The sequence below is a fragment of the Carassius auratus genome, chromosome 25, assembly GCF_003368295.1.
Source record: "Carassius auratus strain Wakin chromosome 25, ASM336829v1, whole genome shotgun sequence".
NCBI lineage: Eukaryota > Metazoa > Chordata > Actinopteri > Cypriniformes > Cyprinidae > Carassius > Carassius auratus.
The window spans coordinates 371,578-390,156 of record NC_039267.1 but is presented as its reverse complement, the minus strand read 5'-3'; the positions used below and the strand labels follow the sequence as shown (position 1 = coordinate 390,156).

Genomic DNA, 18,579 nt, shown 5'->3' with positions numbered 1-18,579 from the left:
CGTAAGGACTGAAGCCCACGTGGATGTATTCTAAGATCTACGGTATTTGAGGCTCTTGACCCTCTACTGCCCTCTGCTGGATGAACACTAGCATTAAAACACACCTGGCGTTCACAGCTGACGCGACACACACCTGAGAGACATCGCATCACAGGTCTGCTATCTTCTGTTTCTTCATATCATTTATTAGTTTGAATGACATTTTAATTGATTATGTGGGTTATTCAATTTAACGCCAGTTTATGTTCTCTCGGTTTGTCTTAACAAATTAGAAAGTGCTGACATGTGTTTTAAATTATGCATGAGGTCTGAAGTGACAGACAATGTCTGCTAAAACTCTTCTAGAACAATACTTAGTCAAAATTGTATTATATATGCCCTTCATCTCCTTGAGTACCATGGTTTTACCATGTTTGTGGAAACTGTGGTATATGATGGTGGTCTATACATAAGTATTAAATGTACTATGGTAAAACCTACCAGCACCAATGATCACACCACATAATTTTATACAGTATATAATGTTAATGTCTATTTTGCGTCCAAATCCATTCTGAAGTATTAAATAGAAATGTATTATGAGAAGTAGATGAAGTACATATGTTCTTGAGCATATCTGAGTGTTTATGGGACAAATTCAGGATTTAACGTAACCTGACAGGTGTTTTTTTTTTTTTTTTTTTTTTTTTTTAATGAAAGTGCGTGTAAATAAAATACTTTATTTAGTTATGAATGATGTCCTCTAACACAAAGGGGCGAAAAAACATGTAAACTGTATGCTTTCTTATCTGAAGTTGACATATGGCTATCAGACTTTATCTCTCAGGTGATTTTCGTGTGTAATTGTAGCAGAGCTTGGGAAGTTTATTTGACTTCTCGTGTTGCAATTCCTCTATGGCTTTATTGCAGGTGTAAACATGCCATGCCCATATATTTTGGTATTTGCACATAACTCCAATCACAAAATCAACACGAACGTTTTGTGTCAAAACGCGGACCCTTACACTTTTCCTTTTTCTTTAGAAATTATGATTTAGGTCACAGAATGTCAATGCAAATAACCTTAAATAGACATTTGCGGAGAAACGTGGGAAAAAACAGAAACCATTCAGCTTTTACAGAAGTCAGTGCACCATCAGAATGATTCTGAAACGTACTTGATATTTTAAGGTTAACAACTTACAAACATAGTTGTCTATATGTCTATATATATATATATTGTAATAAGATTCAACCAAAGAGTTCCTTCAAGTAATCGCAATAAGTTTGGGGCCCTAGTAATTGTTTTATATTCTCTGGCATTTTATATGATCTGAGCATATTGCTTTCCAGATATCATTGATTCAGATCAGTGCTATTGTTCCGACCACAACCCAAACCATTAATTCATTAGGCAAATCTTTCGTGTTTCTTATGACCTGTGGTTATTTAGCATGGAGGTATTTCCCTGCATCCTGCCCTCATCCATACGCCTGACACACACTCGTGATTATGAGTAAGAGCGAGCTCTGAATGCTGTGTAAACCGAGCTAAACTCTTTATTTGCATTTTACTTTGTTTTTGCACACACTCCATCTCTACACACACACAGTCGTGTCACATGACTTCATCCTGTTTTGCCGTTCATATCCTGGAGCTCTCCAGAAAGCCAAAGACGCTGAAGAGAAATGAAATTGTGACGTGTATGTGTGCTCTGGCTTGTTTGGATAGTTCTCTGATTTCTTCACAGATAGATGTTATTTTAATTTGACGGATGACCATTAGACGTATTTGCTCATGGCATGAGAGGGAGTGTCTTCAAATCGAAATGCCACGTCCATCTATCCTTGCGAAATTCCCATGTCCTTTGAATCTGCTATGTTTCCCACCAGCCTGCTGATAACGATACAGTTTGGCACATTACTGTGGATTTTGGCATTTGATCAAATCATATGTTATAGGACCTCATATTTGTGAATCGATTAAGGATTGACCAAAACATTTTTGAGGCAGGTAACTTTTTAATGCACATTAGCCTTGATGTCATTATTCTACATACAGTATAGTGTTATTTTAAACTACAAATCTGAAAAAAATGATAAAGACATTCATAGTGTTACAAAGATTTCTGTTTCAGGAAAATGCTATTTTTTTTTAGCTTTATATTTATCAAAGAAGCCTGAAAAAAATCTACTCCGCTGTTTTCAACATAATACTAACATTAAATGTTTTTTGAGCAGCAAATCAGCGTATCAGAATGATTTCTGAAGGATCGCGTGACACTGAAGAGTAATGTCGCTAATAAATTCAGCTTTGAAATCACAGGCAGTAATTACATTTTAAAATATATATATAAGCTGTTATTATAAATAGTAAAAATATTTCAAAATTTTTATGCTTTTGCTATGTTTTGGAACAAATAAATGCAAGCTTGGTTAGCAGAAGAGACTTCTTAAAAAAACAAAACATTAAAACTCTTACTGTTCAAAAACTTTTAACATGTAAATGTAAACAAAAAAATAATAATACTGTAATGTATCCTTAACATACATTACTTTATAATGTTCTTTTTGCAGCTATATACATATAAATGCATATACAGTATATAAACCGTATATATATGTTAATGGTAAAATAGATAGAATCTGTAAACGCATTATATCAATCGTTGGCTCCCTTTATATCAGCATCATTGGCCCATATGAGTCGAGCTTCTCTGTGCTAGTGCAGACGTGGACCTGGTCACTCAAACAGGCTGGACATTTACTGAAGGAGTAGTTCTGTTTCCTTTAGCTTCCATGACAAATCACGAAACCATTCATGTGATCACAGCTGCTACATAATATTTGCTACATTGCGATATGGCATTAGTGCGGGGCAATTACAGCCAGGTTATTGAGCGTCTCGTGTCAGAAAACATGGCACCTTTTTGAAGGACTGTTTAACATCCTGGTTAACCATTATTTATTGGATATGTAAGAAGCAGGATATTTCAGATGCCCTCAGCATTTTCCATTAATGAAGCTGACTTTGACCGATTAAATAGTAAGCATTTAAAAATCACAGTGTAATAATATTAATGAATGCAAAACGGTTAAGCAACATTTAGAACATGTTCAAAGGTTAAAACGCAGGCATTTGAAGCAGGATTTCGGGCCAATGAGGGCATGACAACAAAAATAGAAACTAGGCGACCAACAAAAAGTCTTGATTTGTGCTACTTGCCACACTTGTGGCCAATTAGAGCAAGAACTAGGAGATAAGATTGTTTTCATATCATTGCTTATCCTGGTTGGACCACATCAGCGACATTCCTTACCAGCTGGTCATTTTTATTCCTGTATATCTGCTGTGTTTCTGCAGTTATGTCTGGCTGGTTGAAGGACGGGGTGGTGCTGGAGGGGACAGGCAGTGGTCAGATGTCACCTCGCTCCAGTCTGAGGAGCCCCTTACCGAATCGCACAGCGAGGTTACACTCGTCAAACGATGCGACCTCTCCTGACTCAGACAGAATGAGCAAAGCTAAAGAGCTCTTTGAGCTGTGTGATAAAGAGGGGAAAGGATTCATCACGAAGAGAGACATGCAGGTGAGCCTGGACGGGTGCTGGCGTATGTCACATGATTTCTCTTAATACTAGGGATGTGTTTAATGTGTCTTATCATGTTTACATCCACCAGCGGCTCCAGCAAGAGCTTCCTCTGTCTCCCGAGCAGCTGGAATCAGTGTTTGAGAGTTTAGACAGAGACAGAAATGGTTACCTCACACCCCTTGAGTTCCACACGGGCCTCGGTAAGTGTGTATATGGGAATTAAGATGATAAAATAAGTGTATGAAGTTTGTTATATAAAAATGTTTGGTAGCACTTTATTTTACAGTCCTGTTCCTCATGTACATACTATATACTTATTATAGTAGTTACAATAACTATGTAATAACTAGGTATTAAACCTAAACCTAACCGATGTAATTACCTTGTATTACCAGACCTTTCTTAAATAAATACACTGTAAGTACACTATATGTACATGTAAGTACACGTACTGTAAAATAAAATGCAACCAAATGTTTATATAGATAATAAAATAAAGGTGTGAATAAAATAAAAAAGTGTGTATAAAGTATAAAAATGCATGCGTGCGTGCATGATAAAAATAAATAATAAACAGTGTTATTTTAATATATATATATATATGCTATTATAGTATTTATTTAAAGATAAATTATTAATAGTTTAATTGTAACTAAGTATATTTTTTAAGTTTATATTTTAATTAACGTTTTCATAGTTTATTATGCTTTTGTCTTTTTTTTTATAATTGTATAATTTCAATCTCAGTAATTGCAGTTCAACTTCAGTTTATATATTACAGTACCTAAACAATTCCTATTTCTAACTGCATTTGTAGTCTAACTCTTATTTAAATTTACATTTATTACATTTATGGTATATTTTATTACAGCAATGTTTCAATTACTGAACATGATTTTAATATACTTATTACTGAACACCACTTACTGCATTAAACATACCTGTACAACATAGCGATTTCATGTGTTGAAATGTTTCTTACATATTTTGTACCATTTCACATAATTTTTTAATAGTAGTATGCAGTAGGCTATGGAATACTATGTGTAGTATGCATTATGATATATGCCTCAATGAAAACCTCTCTGTCTAAATTAGGAGAGCTTGTTGGTTCTGGGCCGGAGGAGAGAACGGAGAGCGGAGGTGGAGAGATGGTCAGAGAGGAGAGAATAGAGCCGATGCAGATCCGATTCACACACATCCTCATGGAGCTGGGAGCTGATAAACTCTTCAAAGAGTGAGGACTGTACATATACACAGCTATGGTCACCACTGTGTAACAGATTAGACAGCGAGAAAGCTGTGCTTATCTGTTTGAAATCAATATTGGCTTGACAAAGCCAGAATACTGTTATTGAACGCATTTAGGTTAACGATTATGGGCTCCATCTGCCAAACCCTGAAACAAAGTTTATATGAGCTTTTGTTTTAAAGATGTGTCTGTGTGTTAGTCAGTGGGAGCTGTGTACTCTGTGGTGTGAGCTCCAGAGGGACAAACCGGAGCTGCTGGGTGTTTTGGAAGAGGTTCTTTCCTACACTGTGTCTCATCTTCAGGATGCACTCAAAGAGAGAGACAATTTAGAGCAGGCGCTGCGCAGGTCAGCCTTCCTGTTGTAAAATAAACATGTCTTGAGATAAATGAAAGGTGCTGACTCCTGAGTGTTTATGTGTCCTACAGGAGAGAGGAAGATCATGACAGAGTGGTTCGGTCCATGTATGAAGACATGGAGAGTCAGTTAAAAGAAGAGAGAGAGAAACGACAAGCTCTGGTAAATGTGCACACACACACTATAAATATGAAACAGATTTAAGTTTGACAAACCTTTAAAGGGGGAAATGATATTATTTTTATTAGAGCGCAGTCTTAGAGGAAATTATGATATTGTTCATGGTGGTTATTATAATGATGGTGATAATATTGTTCATGGTGATTGTGATGATGGTAATCATTGTGATAGTAATAGTGATGATGATGTTGATATTGGTGATGATCATTTTGTTCCTCATGATTATGATACCAGTGGTGATGATGATTATGATGATGGTAATCATATTTCATGGTGATTGTGATAGTAATGTGATGTTGATAACAATGACAGTGATCATCATGGTGATTGTGATAGTAATGGTCATAATGATATTGAAGATGGCGATGATAATTTTGTTCCTGATGATTGTGATAGTGATGGTGATAATGATATTGCTGTGATGGGATAATATTATTGCTGGTGAAAATGCTATTGGTAATTCTATAGTTCATGGTGATTATAATGATGATATAAATTATGGTGACACTATTGTTCATGATTCTGTGTAATTATTATAATAATGGTGATTATGATAATATGATCGTTACTGGTGATTATGATACCAATGGTGACGATAGTGATTATGTTGATGGTAATCATGTAGTTCATGGTGACTGATGTGATCGTAATGGTGACTATGATATTGATGATGGTGAGGATAATATTGTTCCTGGTGATTATGATAGTGATGGTGATTATGATTATGGAAATCATATATTTTATGGTGATTGTGATAGTAGTGTGATGTTGATAATGACGACAGTGATCATCATGGTGATTATTGTGATAGTTATGTTGACAGTGATATTAATGATGGTGATGATAAATATTATAGTGATGGTGATAGTGATGATGCTGTTATGGGGATAATGTTCATGGTAATTTTGACGGTGATTATGATGATGGTAATGGTAATTATGGTGATATAGATTAGAGTAATAACATTGTTCATGGTTATTATGATGGTGATAATGGTGATTATGATTTGATAATGTGACTGTTCCTAGTGATTATGATAGCAATGGTGACGACAGTGTTTATGATGACAGTAATCATGTAGTTCATGGTGATTGATGTGATTGTAATAGTGACAATGATATTGATGGTGGTGAGGATAATATGATTCCAGTGATTATGATGGTGATGATATTGCTGTAATTATTAATATTTTTGTTCCTTGTGATGATGTCAATGTCGATTATGGTGGATATGCTGTTCGTAATTATATAATTCATGGTGATTATGATAGTATCGGTGATGATGGTGATTATAATAGTGATCATGACATTGATGATTATATGAAATTATTACAATATGGTGATTGTGATAATGGTATTTGTGATATTACGTCAGGATAAAATGATTGTTTTAGGTGATTGATAACATCATTTTTGATGATGGTGATTATGATGATGGTAATCATATAGTGTAATGACAGATAAAAGAGGAGGAAGCAATTGCAGGCAATCAGATGTAGTTTATTGATAAAGAGAGTCCAGAGTGTTGGCAATGGCAAGGAAGGTCTACGGTGGCGTGAGAAGAGCGGGATGGTGAAGTCAGCGGTGCAGGTGAAGGTGGTCAATGGTTGGAACCAGGAACAGACCGGAACACTGACACGCGGACAACAACACGAATCCAAACCAGCACACAAACACGGAAGACGATAATCCAGCTAGTGCATGGAGACATAAGAGAGGATCTGACAACAGAGAGAGAGCGAGGTGAGTATAAGTAGCAGAGGTATGATGACGATCAGCTGGAGCGAGACAATCAACACCCAGGTGATGACAATCAACTAAACGAGCACATGGAGACAACGTAAGTACAAAAACAATAACAAAACATGACACGGAGGAAACACTGGATTTCCTACCGTGACAGTACCCTCTCCCCTAGGACGTCACCTGACGTTCCCAGCCTGCTTTACCTGTAGATTGTAATCATCTATAAGGTGGTGATCCAATATGTCCCGAGCAGGAACCCAGCTCCTCTCCTCCGGACCGTAACCTTCCCAATCCACCAAGTACTGAAAACCGCGTCCCCTCCGTCTAGAGTCCAGAATACGATTAACCAAATAGGTGGTTTCCCCATTAACGAGACGAGGCGGGGGGGAACCGGAGCAGGCGGATTAAGACGGGAAGAAATCACCGATTTAATTTTGGAGACGTGGAACACGGGATGAATCCTCCTGTACGCCGGAGGAAGGCTAAGACGCACGGTAACCGGATTAATAATCTTGGTAATAGAAAACGGGCCAATAAATTTGGGAGCAAGTTTGTTAGAAACGGACCGCATAGGAATATTCTGGGTAGAAAGCCACACTCTTTGACCGACGACGTAACGGGGAGGCTTCGACCGGTGGCGATCGGCCTTAGCCTTGGTGCGCGACCTAGCCTGGAGCAGAGCTCTGCGAGCTCTGGTCCAGGTGCGGTGACACCTCTGGACTAATGCGTGTGCGGAGGGGACCGAAACCTCGGATTCCGTACTGACAAAATTAGGTGGTTGGTACCCTAAACTACACTTAAATGGAGACATGCCCGTAGATGACACTGGCAAAGAATTGTGTGCGTACTCCACAACTGAGAGTTGCTGACACCAGGACGAAGGATTATTGGAAACCAAACATCGCAAAACCCTCTCGACATCCTGATTGGCTCGTTCGGTTTGACCATTGCTCTGGGGATGGAACCCGGAAGAAAGACTAACAGTCGCTCCTAACAATTTACAAAACTCTCGCCAAAATTTGGACACAAATTGGGGACCCCTGTCAGAAACCACGTCTGTCGGGAGGCCATGTATGCGGAAGACGTGGTCAATGACAGCTACCGCTGTTTCCTTGGCTGAAGGTAATTTGGGCAAGGGAATAAAATGAGTCGCCTTCGAGAACCGGTCCACTACGGTTAAAATCACCGTATTGCCTTTAGAGGGCGGGAGGGCGGTGATAAAATCTAGCGAAATGTGGGACCAGGGTCTTGAAGGGACAGACAGCGGTAAGAGTAACCCATCTGGAGGTCGATTGGAAGTCTTACCAATAGCGCAAACTGAACAAGCCAAGACGAAATCGTGGACGTCACGAGCCATACCAGGCCACCAAAATCGTTGCTTGACCAGAAATCTAGTTCTACTAACCCCTGGGTGACAAGCAACACTGGAACAATGACCCCACTGGAGAACGTCTGACCGTAACCTCTCCGGCACAAACAATCGGTTCGGTGGGCAACGAGCCGGGGGCGTTACCCCTTCTAAGGCGGTCAACACCTTCGATTCGACCTCCCACCTGAGCGCGGAGATAATGATGGTCCCCGGTAAAATGGGCTCGGGAGTAGCAGTACGATCGGAACGCTCAAAAAGACGGGATAAAGCATCGGGTTTGATGTTTTTGGAACCCGGCCGGTAAGAAAGTGTAAAATCGAAACGACCGAAAAACAATGCCCACCGAGCCTGCCTGGAGTTAAGTCTTTTGGCGGTTCTAATGTATTCGAGATTCTTATGGTCCGTCCATACAATGAAAGGTACACCCGACCCTTCAAGCCAGTGACGCCATTCTTCCAGTGCAAGTTTGACTGCCAACAACTCTCGATTGCCAATGTCATAATTAACTTCTGCAGGAGATAAACGGTGAGAATAATACGCGCACGGATGCACCTTTCCGTCTGAGGATGCGCGTTGGGATAACACTGCTCCTACCCCCACCTCTGACGCGTCGACCTCCACTATGAATTGACGTGAGCGATCAGGGGTGACGAGAATGGGAGCTGAAACAAAGCAGCTTTTCAGTTTGGCAAACGCAGCCTCAGCTGCGTCTGACCACCTGAACGTCAAACTAGGGGAGGTCAAGGCGGTCAGAGGAGCGGCTAGTTGGCTGAAATTGCGAATGAAACGCCGGTAAAAATTGGCGAACCCCAGAAATCTCTGCAGGGCCTTGCGAGACTCTGGGGATGGCCAATTTACCACAGCCTTAACCTTCTCAGGATCCATGCGAACACCCTCAGTCGAAATGATGTGTCCTAGAAAAGAAACAGACTGTGCATGAAAAACGCATTTCTCCGCCTTGACAAACAATCCATTCTCTAGCAACCGCAGAAGCACTCGTCGTACGTGTTGCACGTGTTCCTGGAGAGACGAAGAAAAGATCAATATGTCATCCAGGTAAACATATATGAACAGATCGACCATGTCTCGCAACACGTCATTAACGAGTGCTTGAAAGACTGCCGGCGAGTTGGTTAGCCCGAACGGCATAACGCAGTACTCAAAATGGCCTCTAGGGGTGTTAAAGGCAGTCTTCCACTCATCCCCCTCCCTGATGCGGACCAAATGATAAGCATTACGTAAGTCCAATTTAGTGAAAACGGACGCTCCCTGCAACCTCTCAAAAGCTGAAGACATAAGCGGCAAAGGATAGGTATTCTTTACCGTTATGTTGTTCAGCCCTCGGTAGTCAATGCAAGGTCGCAAGGATCCGTCCTTCTTTCCCACAAAAAAGAACCCCGCCCCCGCTGGAGAAGAGGAAGGGCGGATAAACCCCGTTGCTAGAGAACTGGATATATATTTCTCCATGGCCGCCGTCTCTGGAACAGACAAAGAATATAACTTGCCCTTAGGCGGAGAAGTACCTGGCAATAACTCTATCGCACAGTCATAGGGACGATGAGGAGGAAGAGAATCAGCACGAGACTTACTGAACACCTCCTTCAGGTCGTGGTACTCCGCGGGCACGCTAGCCAAATCCACTGCTTCCCCCTGAAACACAGACTCAGAAACATTAACACCAGCAGACAAAAGACAAGACAAATGACATTCCTCGCTCCAGCTAACCACAGATCCAAGGCGCCAATTGATGCTGGGGTTGTGTTTCTGAAGCCAGGTGTGACCGAGAACGATGGGGGATGAAGGTGAGTCCGTAATGTAGAATGATATCTCCTCAGTATGATTGCCAGATGTGGTGAGGGAAACAGGTAAGGTGGTCTGAGTGATGACTGGTAGTCTGTGTCCATTGAGAGCAAAGGGTGCAATGGGGTGTTTGAGGGAGGTGAGAGGAATGTTAAGTTTACTAGCGAACTGGAAGTCCATGAAATTACCCTCTGCCCCAGAATCCAACAAGGCGTGATGCTCGAGTGCGTGGGTGGACCACCGTAGACTCACCGGAAGGAGTGTCGATGTAGATGAGGTCTTTCTGGCAGAGATCCCACCCGATAGTAGCCTCCGTCTTACTATCGGGCTTGGTCTTTTACCGGACAACGCTGGATGTGATGTTCTTGACTGCCGCAGTATAAACATAGTCCCAGGGATCTCCGCCTGATCCTCTCCTCCCGGGAGAGCCGAGCTCGCCCCACCTGCATGGGTTCAAGATCTCCCGGTGGGCTGACCGCAACATCTGAGCGCTGATACTGAGCCTCCGGTCTGTTCGCGAGAACTGCTCTCCCCCTCCGTCTGGTGGCTTGATCGAGTCGATTCTCCACTCTGATGGTTAGGTCAATCAGACTGTTGAGAGAAGTGGGGAGCTCGACGGCGCGGATCTCCTGTTGGATGCGGTCAGCCAACCCATGCAGGAAGTGATCCCACTGCGCCTCCTCGTTCCATTTACACTCCGCCGCCAGGGTGCGGAACTCAATCGAATAATCGGAAACGGACCTTTCCCCCTGACGTAGGTCCGTGAGAAGCCAAGCCGCTTCCCTCCCGGCGGCGGAGCGGTCGAAGACCCGTCTCATCTCTTCCGAAAGTGCGTGGAACGAGGCACAGCAGCTGTCTTGGTTCTCCCACACCGCCGTCCCCCAGAGGGCAGCCCTTCCCGTAAGTAGAGATAAGACGAATGCCACCTTCATTTCCTCGGTGTAGAACATGCGGGGCTGCAGGGCGAAGTGCAGAGAACAATGAGACAGAAAAGATCGACAGAACTCTGGCTCACCCGCATATTTCTCCGGGATGGGGAGGCGTGGTTCGGGCTGGGAAATCCCCCCGGAGACGATCGGCGGTGTGGGTGGCGTGGGGGGCGCAGCGGGTGACGACTGTTGTTGTTGTTGCGTCTGGAGAACGAGCTCGGACACCTTCGTCACCATTGCTTGGAAGGCTCGACCCATCTCATCTATCGCCTTGTCTTGGCGATCCATACGACCCACAGCTCGTTGCAGAAATTCTTCGAGATGAGATGGGGAGCGATCGCCTGCTGCTTCCATGATGGTCAGATCCTACTGTAACGACAGATAAAAGAGGAGGAAGCAATTGCAGGCAATCATATGTAGTTTATTGATAAAGAGAGTCCAGAGTGTTGGCAATGGCAAGGAAGGTCTACGGTGGCGTGAGAAGAGCGGGATGGTGAAGTCAGCGGTGCAGGTGAAGGTGGTCAATGGTTGGAACCAGGAACAGACCGGAACACTGACACGCGGACGACAACACGAATCCAAACCAGCACACAAACACGGAAGACGATAATCCAGCTAGTGCATGGAGACATAAGAGAGGATCTGACAACAGAGAGAGAGCGAGGTGAGTATAAGTAGCAGAGGTATGATGACGATCAGCTGGAGCGAGACAATCAACACCCAGGTGATGACAATCAACTAAACGAGCACATGGAGACAACGTAAGTACAAAAACAATAACAAAACATGACACGGAGGAAACACTGGATTTCCTACCGTGACATATAGTTCATGGTGATTGTTGTGATAGTAATAGCGACAATGATATTGATGATGGTGATGATAATATGATTATGATAGTGATGATATTGCTGTAATTATTAATAGTTTTGTTCCTTGTGATGATGATATCAGTGGGGTGATCATGGTGAATATGCTGTTAGTCATTATATAATTCATTGTGATTCTGATTATATAGATTATGATGATGACATCGCTCATGGTGATTATAATTGTGATGATATTGAGGATGATGATAATGTGATTTGGGTGATGTGATATTTTGATGATGATGGTGTGTTGTTGGTCTGCTCTCTGATGAAGGACAGTGTGAAGCAAGGAGACAAGAAAGAGCAGCTACTACAGGAACTGAAGATGAGAGAACAAGAACTTGAGTTCACGCTCACCAAACAGAGAGAGGTACAGACTCACATTCGCTCGTCAACACGTCTGATTTATTAAACCAGCCGCAGGCTCTGTCTCACCCCACCTGTGTGTGTGTGTGTGTGTGTGTGTGTAGTTGGAGAACAGGATCAACAGTCTAAGCACCGATCAGACTGACACTCGTGGGGAGAACCGCCGACTGCAGAACATCAACCAGCAGCTGCAGGACCAACTGGACAAGAGCCGAGAGGAGCTCCAGCACGCTCTGAGCCAACTACAACAACTACAGAACACCATTAAACAACAGCAGAAGGGCAAAGAGAGGTGGGCTTCCAGTTTTACTGTGCATTACTTTTACCAGTACATTCCAAAAGTGGGGTTTGCAGGAATTCAATAGATAATGCATTTTGGTTCCTCAAAGCACCTTTCAGCGAATAGTTCTTAAAAGAACCATTTCCAGTTCATGTCTAACTGTTTCTCACTACAGAGACGTCCTGAAAGTGTCCCGAAACATGCAGAAGGAACGGGAAAGCCTCATGAGACAGCTGGATCTTCTCCGGTAAGAGCGACCCAACTGAAATGGTTACACATTTAGTATGTGGTACTGTATGATGATGAGCGTTCAAGTCTAAGCGTGTGTTTATTGCTCTTATCTGAAATATAAAGCTGCAAGAATTGACCAAATAAAAACAGCTGGAGGTTTAAGATGTTTGATCAGTCATTAGTTCACCAGATTTGATATCCATATTCCAAAGCTGTTTCCAAAAGTCCTTTGACGAGGAGCTTTATCTTAAAATCTAACTGGAATTCTCTCACTTTCTCTTGTGTAGAGACATGAACAAGCGTCTTCGGGATGATAAAGATGCCCATCAGACACAGAAGATGGTTAGTCAAAAATACCCCTTCATGTCTCCCACTTCTTACCCACCATGCCGCTGTGTTCACGCCTTCTCGCCGTGGGTGCGCTCTGTTCACCCATATTAACCCTGCCTTTTGCCCATGATGTAACATAACCCACACTGCATACCTGCAGAATGTGCAGCTAAATGGGAAAAGCTTCATTCATCAGGATGTATTCCTATGGTTTCTGAGAGCCCATGTTCCCTTGGGAATTCACTATGTTGTAAAAGATGCCGGCATGCGCTCTTCAGGTGCAGCTCTGGTTAGTCTATTCTTGGGAGAGAGAGCCTTGCTCCATTCGTCAGCCTCCGAGAGGAACAAAAACGAATGACTTGAAGGAAACCCAGTGAAGACCTTGTGTGGAACATTTCAAACTGTGAATATGGAATGTAGCCAATGTGCACCAATGAAATGAGTCACTTTAGAAGAAAGATTGTTCCTTGTTCGGTCTGTTACAAACAAGTGTGATTCCAAGATAATGGTTGTTTTGTTTAAGAACAGCCTTAATAGCTTAATTCCCCTCATTTTTATTTTATTTTTTTTACAAAGAAAGCCAGACAGAAAACAAAAAGAAAAATAACATAACACTTAATTTACCTATTACATTTCAGTGCCTTGAAGTATATGGCACTTTACCTCATTAACGCTCATCTTATTTCATATTTGTACTTGTAATTTAGTACAGTTTTGTTTGGTAGTTTCTTTTGAAATGAGCAGTTCTGTCCAATGACAGTTTATGTGTTTGGTCTCTGATTGACTCAAAATGAACAAAATGTAGATTATGTTAAGATTTAAAGTTGAACAAATGGATATGTTGTCAGACAGGAAACAATAAAAGTGTTTATTCATCTTGATTCATGTCATCATTTTGGGTGATTTACTTGCATACACACACACAAGTGCTGTTGTTTCAAAACAACTGTCAACCCATGTCACACATTTTACATAAAAACTATTTAGATATATATATAAGAGCATTGCAAACACTTAATCAAGTGCATCACCTGAACACATCGGTTTTGCATCATATACTGCTCTGGGAGATCAAAATGCATTTTTTACAAAATAAACTAGGCATTACATTTTCTCAGTTATCATTTAAAACAGTCTGCAGTAAAGATGAAGCTAAAATGTCTTTCATATCTCATCAACTGTTCCTCAGACAGCTCAAATGAAGAACCCTTTGCAAAGGAAGGAATCCATACTGGGGAACTATTTTCCACCAAGGAAATCCGCAAAAAGGTGGGTATCTAAATAAACCTTATACATGCTACATGTGCATTTTGAATACATGGTATAGCTCTTGCCATAAATGAAGTTGCAATTATACACTAATTAAAATTCAGAGTCACAACCTGTAGTGAATACCGGGATTATTCTCCAGGCCATTTGTCTTTCCCAATGTCGCAAACTGTTATTTAGCATCTTAAAAAGTATATGAAGAGTTTATTTGCAAAAACAGATAACTCAGTTTTTATTAATTTTCTTAAATCTTATTTTATTTTATAAATTTTCTTATTTGTTTGTGTGTGTTATCATGTTTGTTATTGTGTTGGTTAGCTGTATTTTCTTAGTTATTATCATTTAAGTAAAACAACCTAACTGCAGTCTGATTAATATTTTATATTTGAGTTTTTACAAATGAACTCTTTATATGTTTCCAATTTTCCATTCCTGCTAATTAAAACAGCTGACACTATTTTTTCTATGTTAAATTAGTATCATTGTTATAACGATTTTACTTTTGAATTCTATTTATTTACATTTAATTTTTAATTTTAAAGGTTTAGTAATTTTGTTGTGTTTTGGTCATTTATCATTATGATTATTATTTTAAAGTGTCTATGTGTGTCTACATTGTTCTTATGCATTTTTATTTCTATTTTTTAGTCATAGTTTTAGTTTTGAAATATTTTGTAATTAATATACTTTTTTTGCATTAAAATAATTGTATCCTTTCCAAAGGCAGTTGATGGATAACCCAAATGACGAGTCTGAGGATTCAGACAGCTCGCTAACAGATTCAAGTCCAAAAAGACTCTCTATAGCTGAAGAGAGAGAAGACAAAACTACCTGCCAGTCAGAGAAAACCACGGTACTTGTGTTTTTACTGTAAAATACCATGTCATAACCGCTTATTACCTTTTGTATGGCTGTGTCTTGGATGCAGATTACAGTAGATGACACTTTCTGTCACTTCCAAACACAACAAACAATGTTGAGCTCATTAATTTTAACAGCAAATCAAATATTTACCTGCTTGATGTGGCTTTCCAGGAAAACCTTTCTTTCTTCTTTCTGCTCCAGAGCACATTGCATGACCCTGAGCGTGTGTTTAAGGTGGTGTTTTTGGGGAACTCCGCTGTGGGAAAGAGCTCGTTCATCCATCACTACTGCAGCGGCCACTTCCCCAATAACTTGGCCTCAACTGTGGGTGAGAGACGCTAGACATCTTATGCCCTGGCTTAACTTAACTCCTTTTGTGTGCTGACATGTCACCTGATGACTGATTGACAGGAATGGATTTTCAGGTCAGGAGCGTGATGCTCGATTCAACACCAGTCGCTCTGCAGCTGTGGGACACCGCAGGGCAGGAGAGGTCAGATGTCCCCAAAACGGTTTCATAGAACCAACAGACTGATTTTCATAATCCACAATGCAAGATCATTAAAAGCGACTGTATGTAGTTTTGTGTATTTCCGTGGCTTTGGAGTCCCTAGAAGTAAAAGAGAGGAATTCACCATCATAATAACAGTGGATCATGTACTAAAGTCCCTTTCAAGGAAAGTCTTTTCACTTGGCGGCCATATTTGCAATGCCTCTGGAATTCCTATCTAAATGAATTGGGGGAGTCCTGAAATCTCAAAAACTGCTCACTGAAATCACAATTAAATTAAATATTTCAAATCAACAACAAAATCTGAAATGAACTGCCCCTTGAATGTTGTTTCTAATGTTCAGATAGCATTTAAAAAAGCTTATTTCTTTAAACCAGCCAATGCGCATATGCAGTCATAACATGCTTATATCTCCCATCCATAAGTTCAGGAGTGAACTGTCTTTGTATTTTTCTAAATGTGTGGAATGTTGGACACGTCATGCGCTCAATTGTAGCAGTTTTAATTTTGTTGTGAAGGGGGAGGAGCTACCAGACTCCTGATTAATAATGACAAAATAACCATATAAAATTCATTCACTACATGGTTTAGTATGTACTAGTGCATAAGTAGATAGTGTATAGTGCGTCACTTGGTACACGGTTTGAGTCTTTGGCCCTACACAAGCATTTGTTGCTGTCGCAATTTTATACCCGCTCATCAAACTTTACATACTCCCAGTATAGACGTTTGGAAAGAAGCTTGAGTGTATTATCAGAATGATTTTGAACGGATGTTTCCAGGTTAAAAACCTGCTTTAAATCTTCAAAGACCTCCTGTTGTCTCCATCAGGTTCCACAGCGTCACGCAGCAGTACTTCCGAAGGGCTGACGGAATCATTGCCATGTATGACCTCACGCATGAGGCGTCTTTCACAGCCGTCTGCCATTGGCTGGATCAGGTGCAGGTCAGACTAATTTGATTAAATATTCAGTTTACCTTCTGCAAGAGGAAATGTCTTCAGTTATTTATGGTTTCTAGCTAGTCTACGCTGAATGTTTATATTCATGAAGATAATGGTTTAAATGGCTGATCATTGTTGATTTAGTTTCAACCTGCTTGAGCATCTTTGTACACTGTTTAAAGTTGTAGACCAACGTTTTGGACGAGCATTAACCTTTAACATTAGGCTATATAAACCAGCTTGAATTGCCTTTGTGTTATTCAAATACCTGTCTAAATATTGGTTCCTGCTTTTTTTCTTAAATATGGTTAATATATATATACATATATACATATACATATATACAATATATATATATATATATATATATATATATATATATATATATATATATATATATATATATATATATATATATATACCAATATATATAAATACTAAGGTAAACCCTCACAGGTGCAGATATAAGCTGCTTGGTCTGGTTTCATAGAATAGCAACATTTGAATGCAAAAGGTCTGCTTACACTGCTTTGCATTCACATCAGTGTGTGGCTCTGATTGAAGGTTTACTGTGAAATTAGTAAGAGAGTGTATTTAGCATGTGCCTTAATCTGTTTATGTTGACTGTGTGTGACCCTGTGATTGGTTTATGGGATTAGACTGAGTATCATTCTGTGTATGTGTGTTTGACTGGCAGGAAAATATGGCTGAGGGGGCGTGTCTGATGTTGCTAGGCAATAAGACAGACCTGGTGAGCGCAGACAGGAGGGAGGTGACAAGAGCACAAGGCCGCAGACTGGCGGAGGTGATGAATGACCCAGCTCATCCTTTCCGACTGATTTCAGTCATTTGCATGTGTCAGTGTTTGAATAAAGAGTTGTGATGTTGTGTGTCTTGACAGCAGTACCAAGCTGTGTTCTATGAATGCAGTGCTAAAAGTGGACAGCAGGTGGAGGAGGCCATGACCCATCTGACCAGGTGTAAATCTGGATTAAAGATATTTAATAATCAGCGATCACAAGTGAAATGTATTTTTCCAATGCAGTAACTAATAAGATATAATATAAGAGATTAAAATTATATTACTGAAGTAGCAATTCATATAGAAAAAATTTAAGAAGCCTATTTTATTCTGTTTTATTTGTCTCAGGTTACTTGCCTCACAGGAGGACAAGCAGTGCGAGTCTGTGCTGCGTCTGGACGTCTCTTCCAACAGAGAGCGCTGCTGCAAATAATTCAGATTCAGAATTCAGAACTTCAGAATTCAACCAGGACATGACTCATGAATATTAATTACGTCACTTGACGCACAAAGAATTTGAGAAACAACTTATGAATATTCATAAGTTAAAGGAATCGGAGTGGGTTGTCCACCTCTGAACATCAGCTAAAATTAATAACCATTTTTCAGCAAGGTAAAAATGAATAAAACACTATCGGGAACAGTGCTACGATCATTTTAGCATTACTACGAAATCAAACTGGTGATCTGTTACACAAAACTATATGTGTGGTACACTTTTAAATCTTATTTATAATCAAATACATGTATCATCAGTTTAATGTTAAAAAGAAATGCCTGCATGAGTATTTTCATAATAATTATTAGTATTAATTTGTGGACTTGGACATATATTGCCATTTTTGGGAACACAAAACTACATGTTATGTTTACATTAAATGTTTTCTATGTAACTATTGTATATAAACACTATG

At 40.4% G+C, this 18,579-nt stretch overlaps 1 protein-coding gene across 1 annotated transcript; it reads left to right on the top strand.

Annotated features, from left to right (window-relative positions):
* Nucleotides 1-58: 58 nt before the first annotated feature.
* Nucleotides 59-18,579, top strand: LOC113042888 (EF-hand calcium-binding domain-containing protein 4A-like). Its single transcript, XM_026201886.1, has 18 exons — nucleotides 59-154; nucleotides 3,343-3,566; nucleotides 3,658-3,769; nucleotides 4,668-4,806; nucleotides 5,021-5,167; nucleotides 5,248-5,338; nucleotides 12,343-12,438; nucleotides 12,539-12,726; nucleotides 12,890-12,961; nucleotides 13,233-13,287; nucleotides 14,465-14,544; nucleotides 15,268-15,397; nucleotides 15,610-15,736; nucleotides 15,820-15,901; nucleotides 16,752-16,866; nucleotides 17,561-17,668; nucleotides 17,765-17,841; nucleotides 18,014-18,579. Exons 2-18 carry the CDS (start codon nucleotides 3,345-3,347, stop codon nucleotides 18,096-18,098), a joined length of 1,926 nt encoding a protein of 641 aa, XP_026057671.1. The 5' UTR covers nucleotides 59-154; nucleotides 3,343-3,344; the 3' UTR covers nucleotides 18,099-18,579.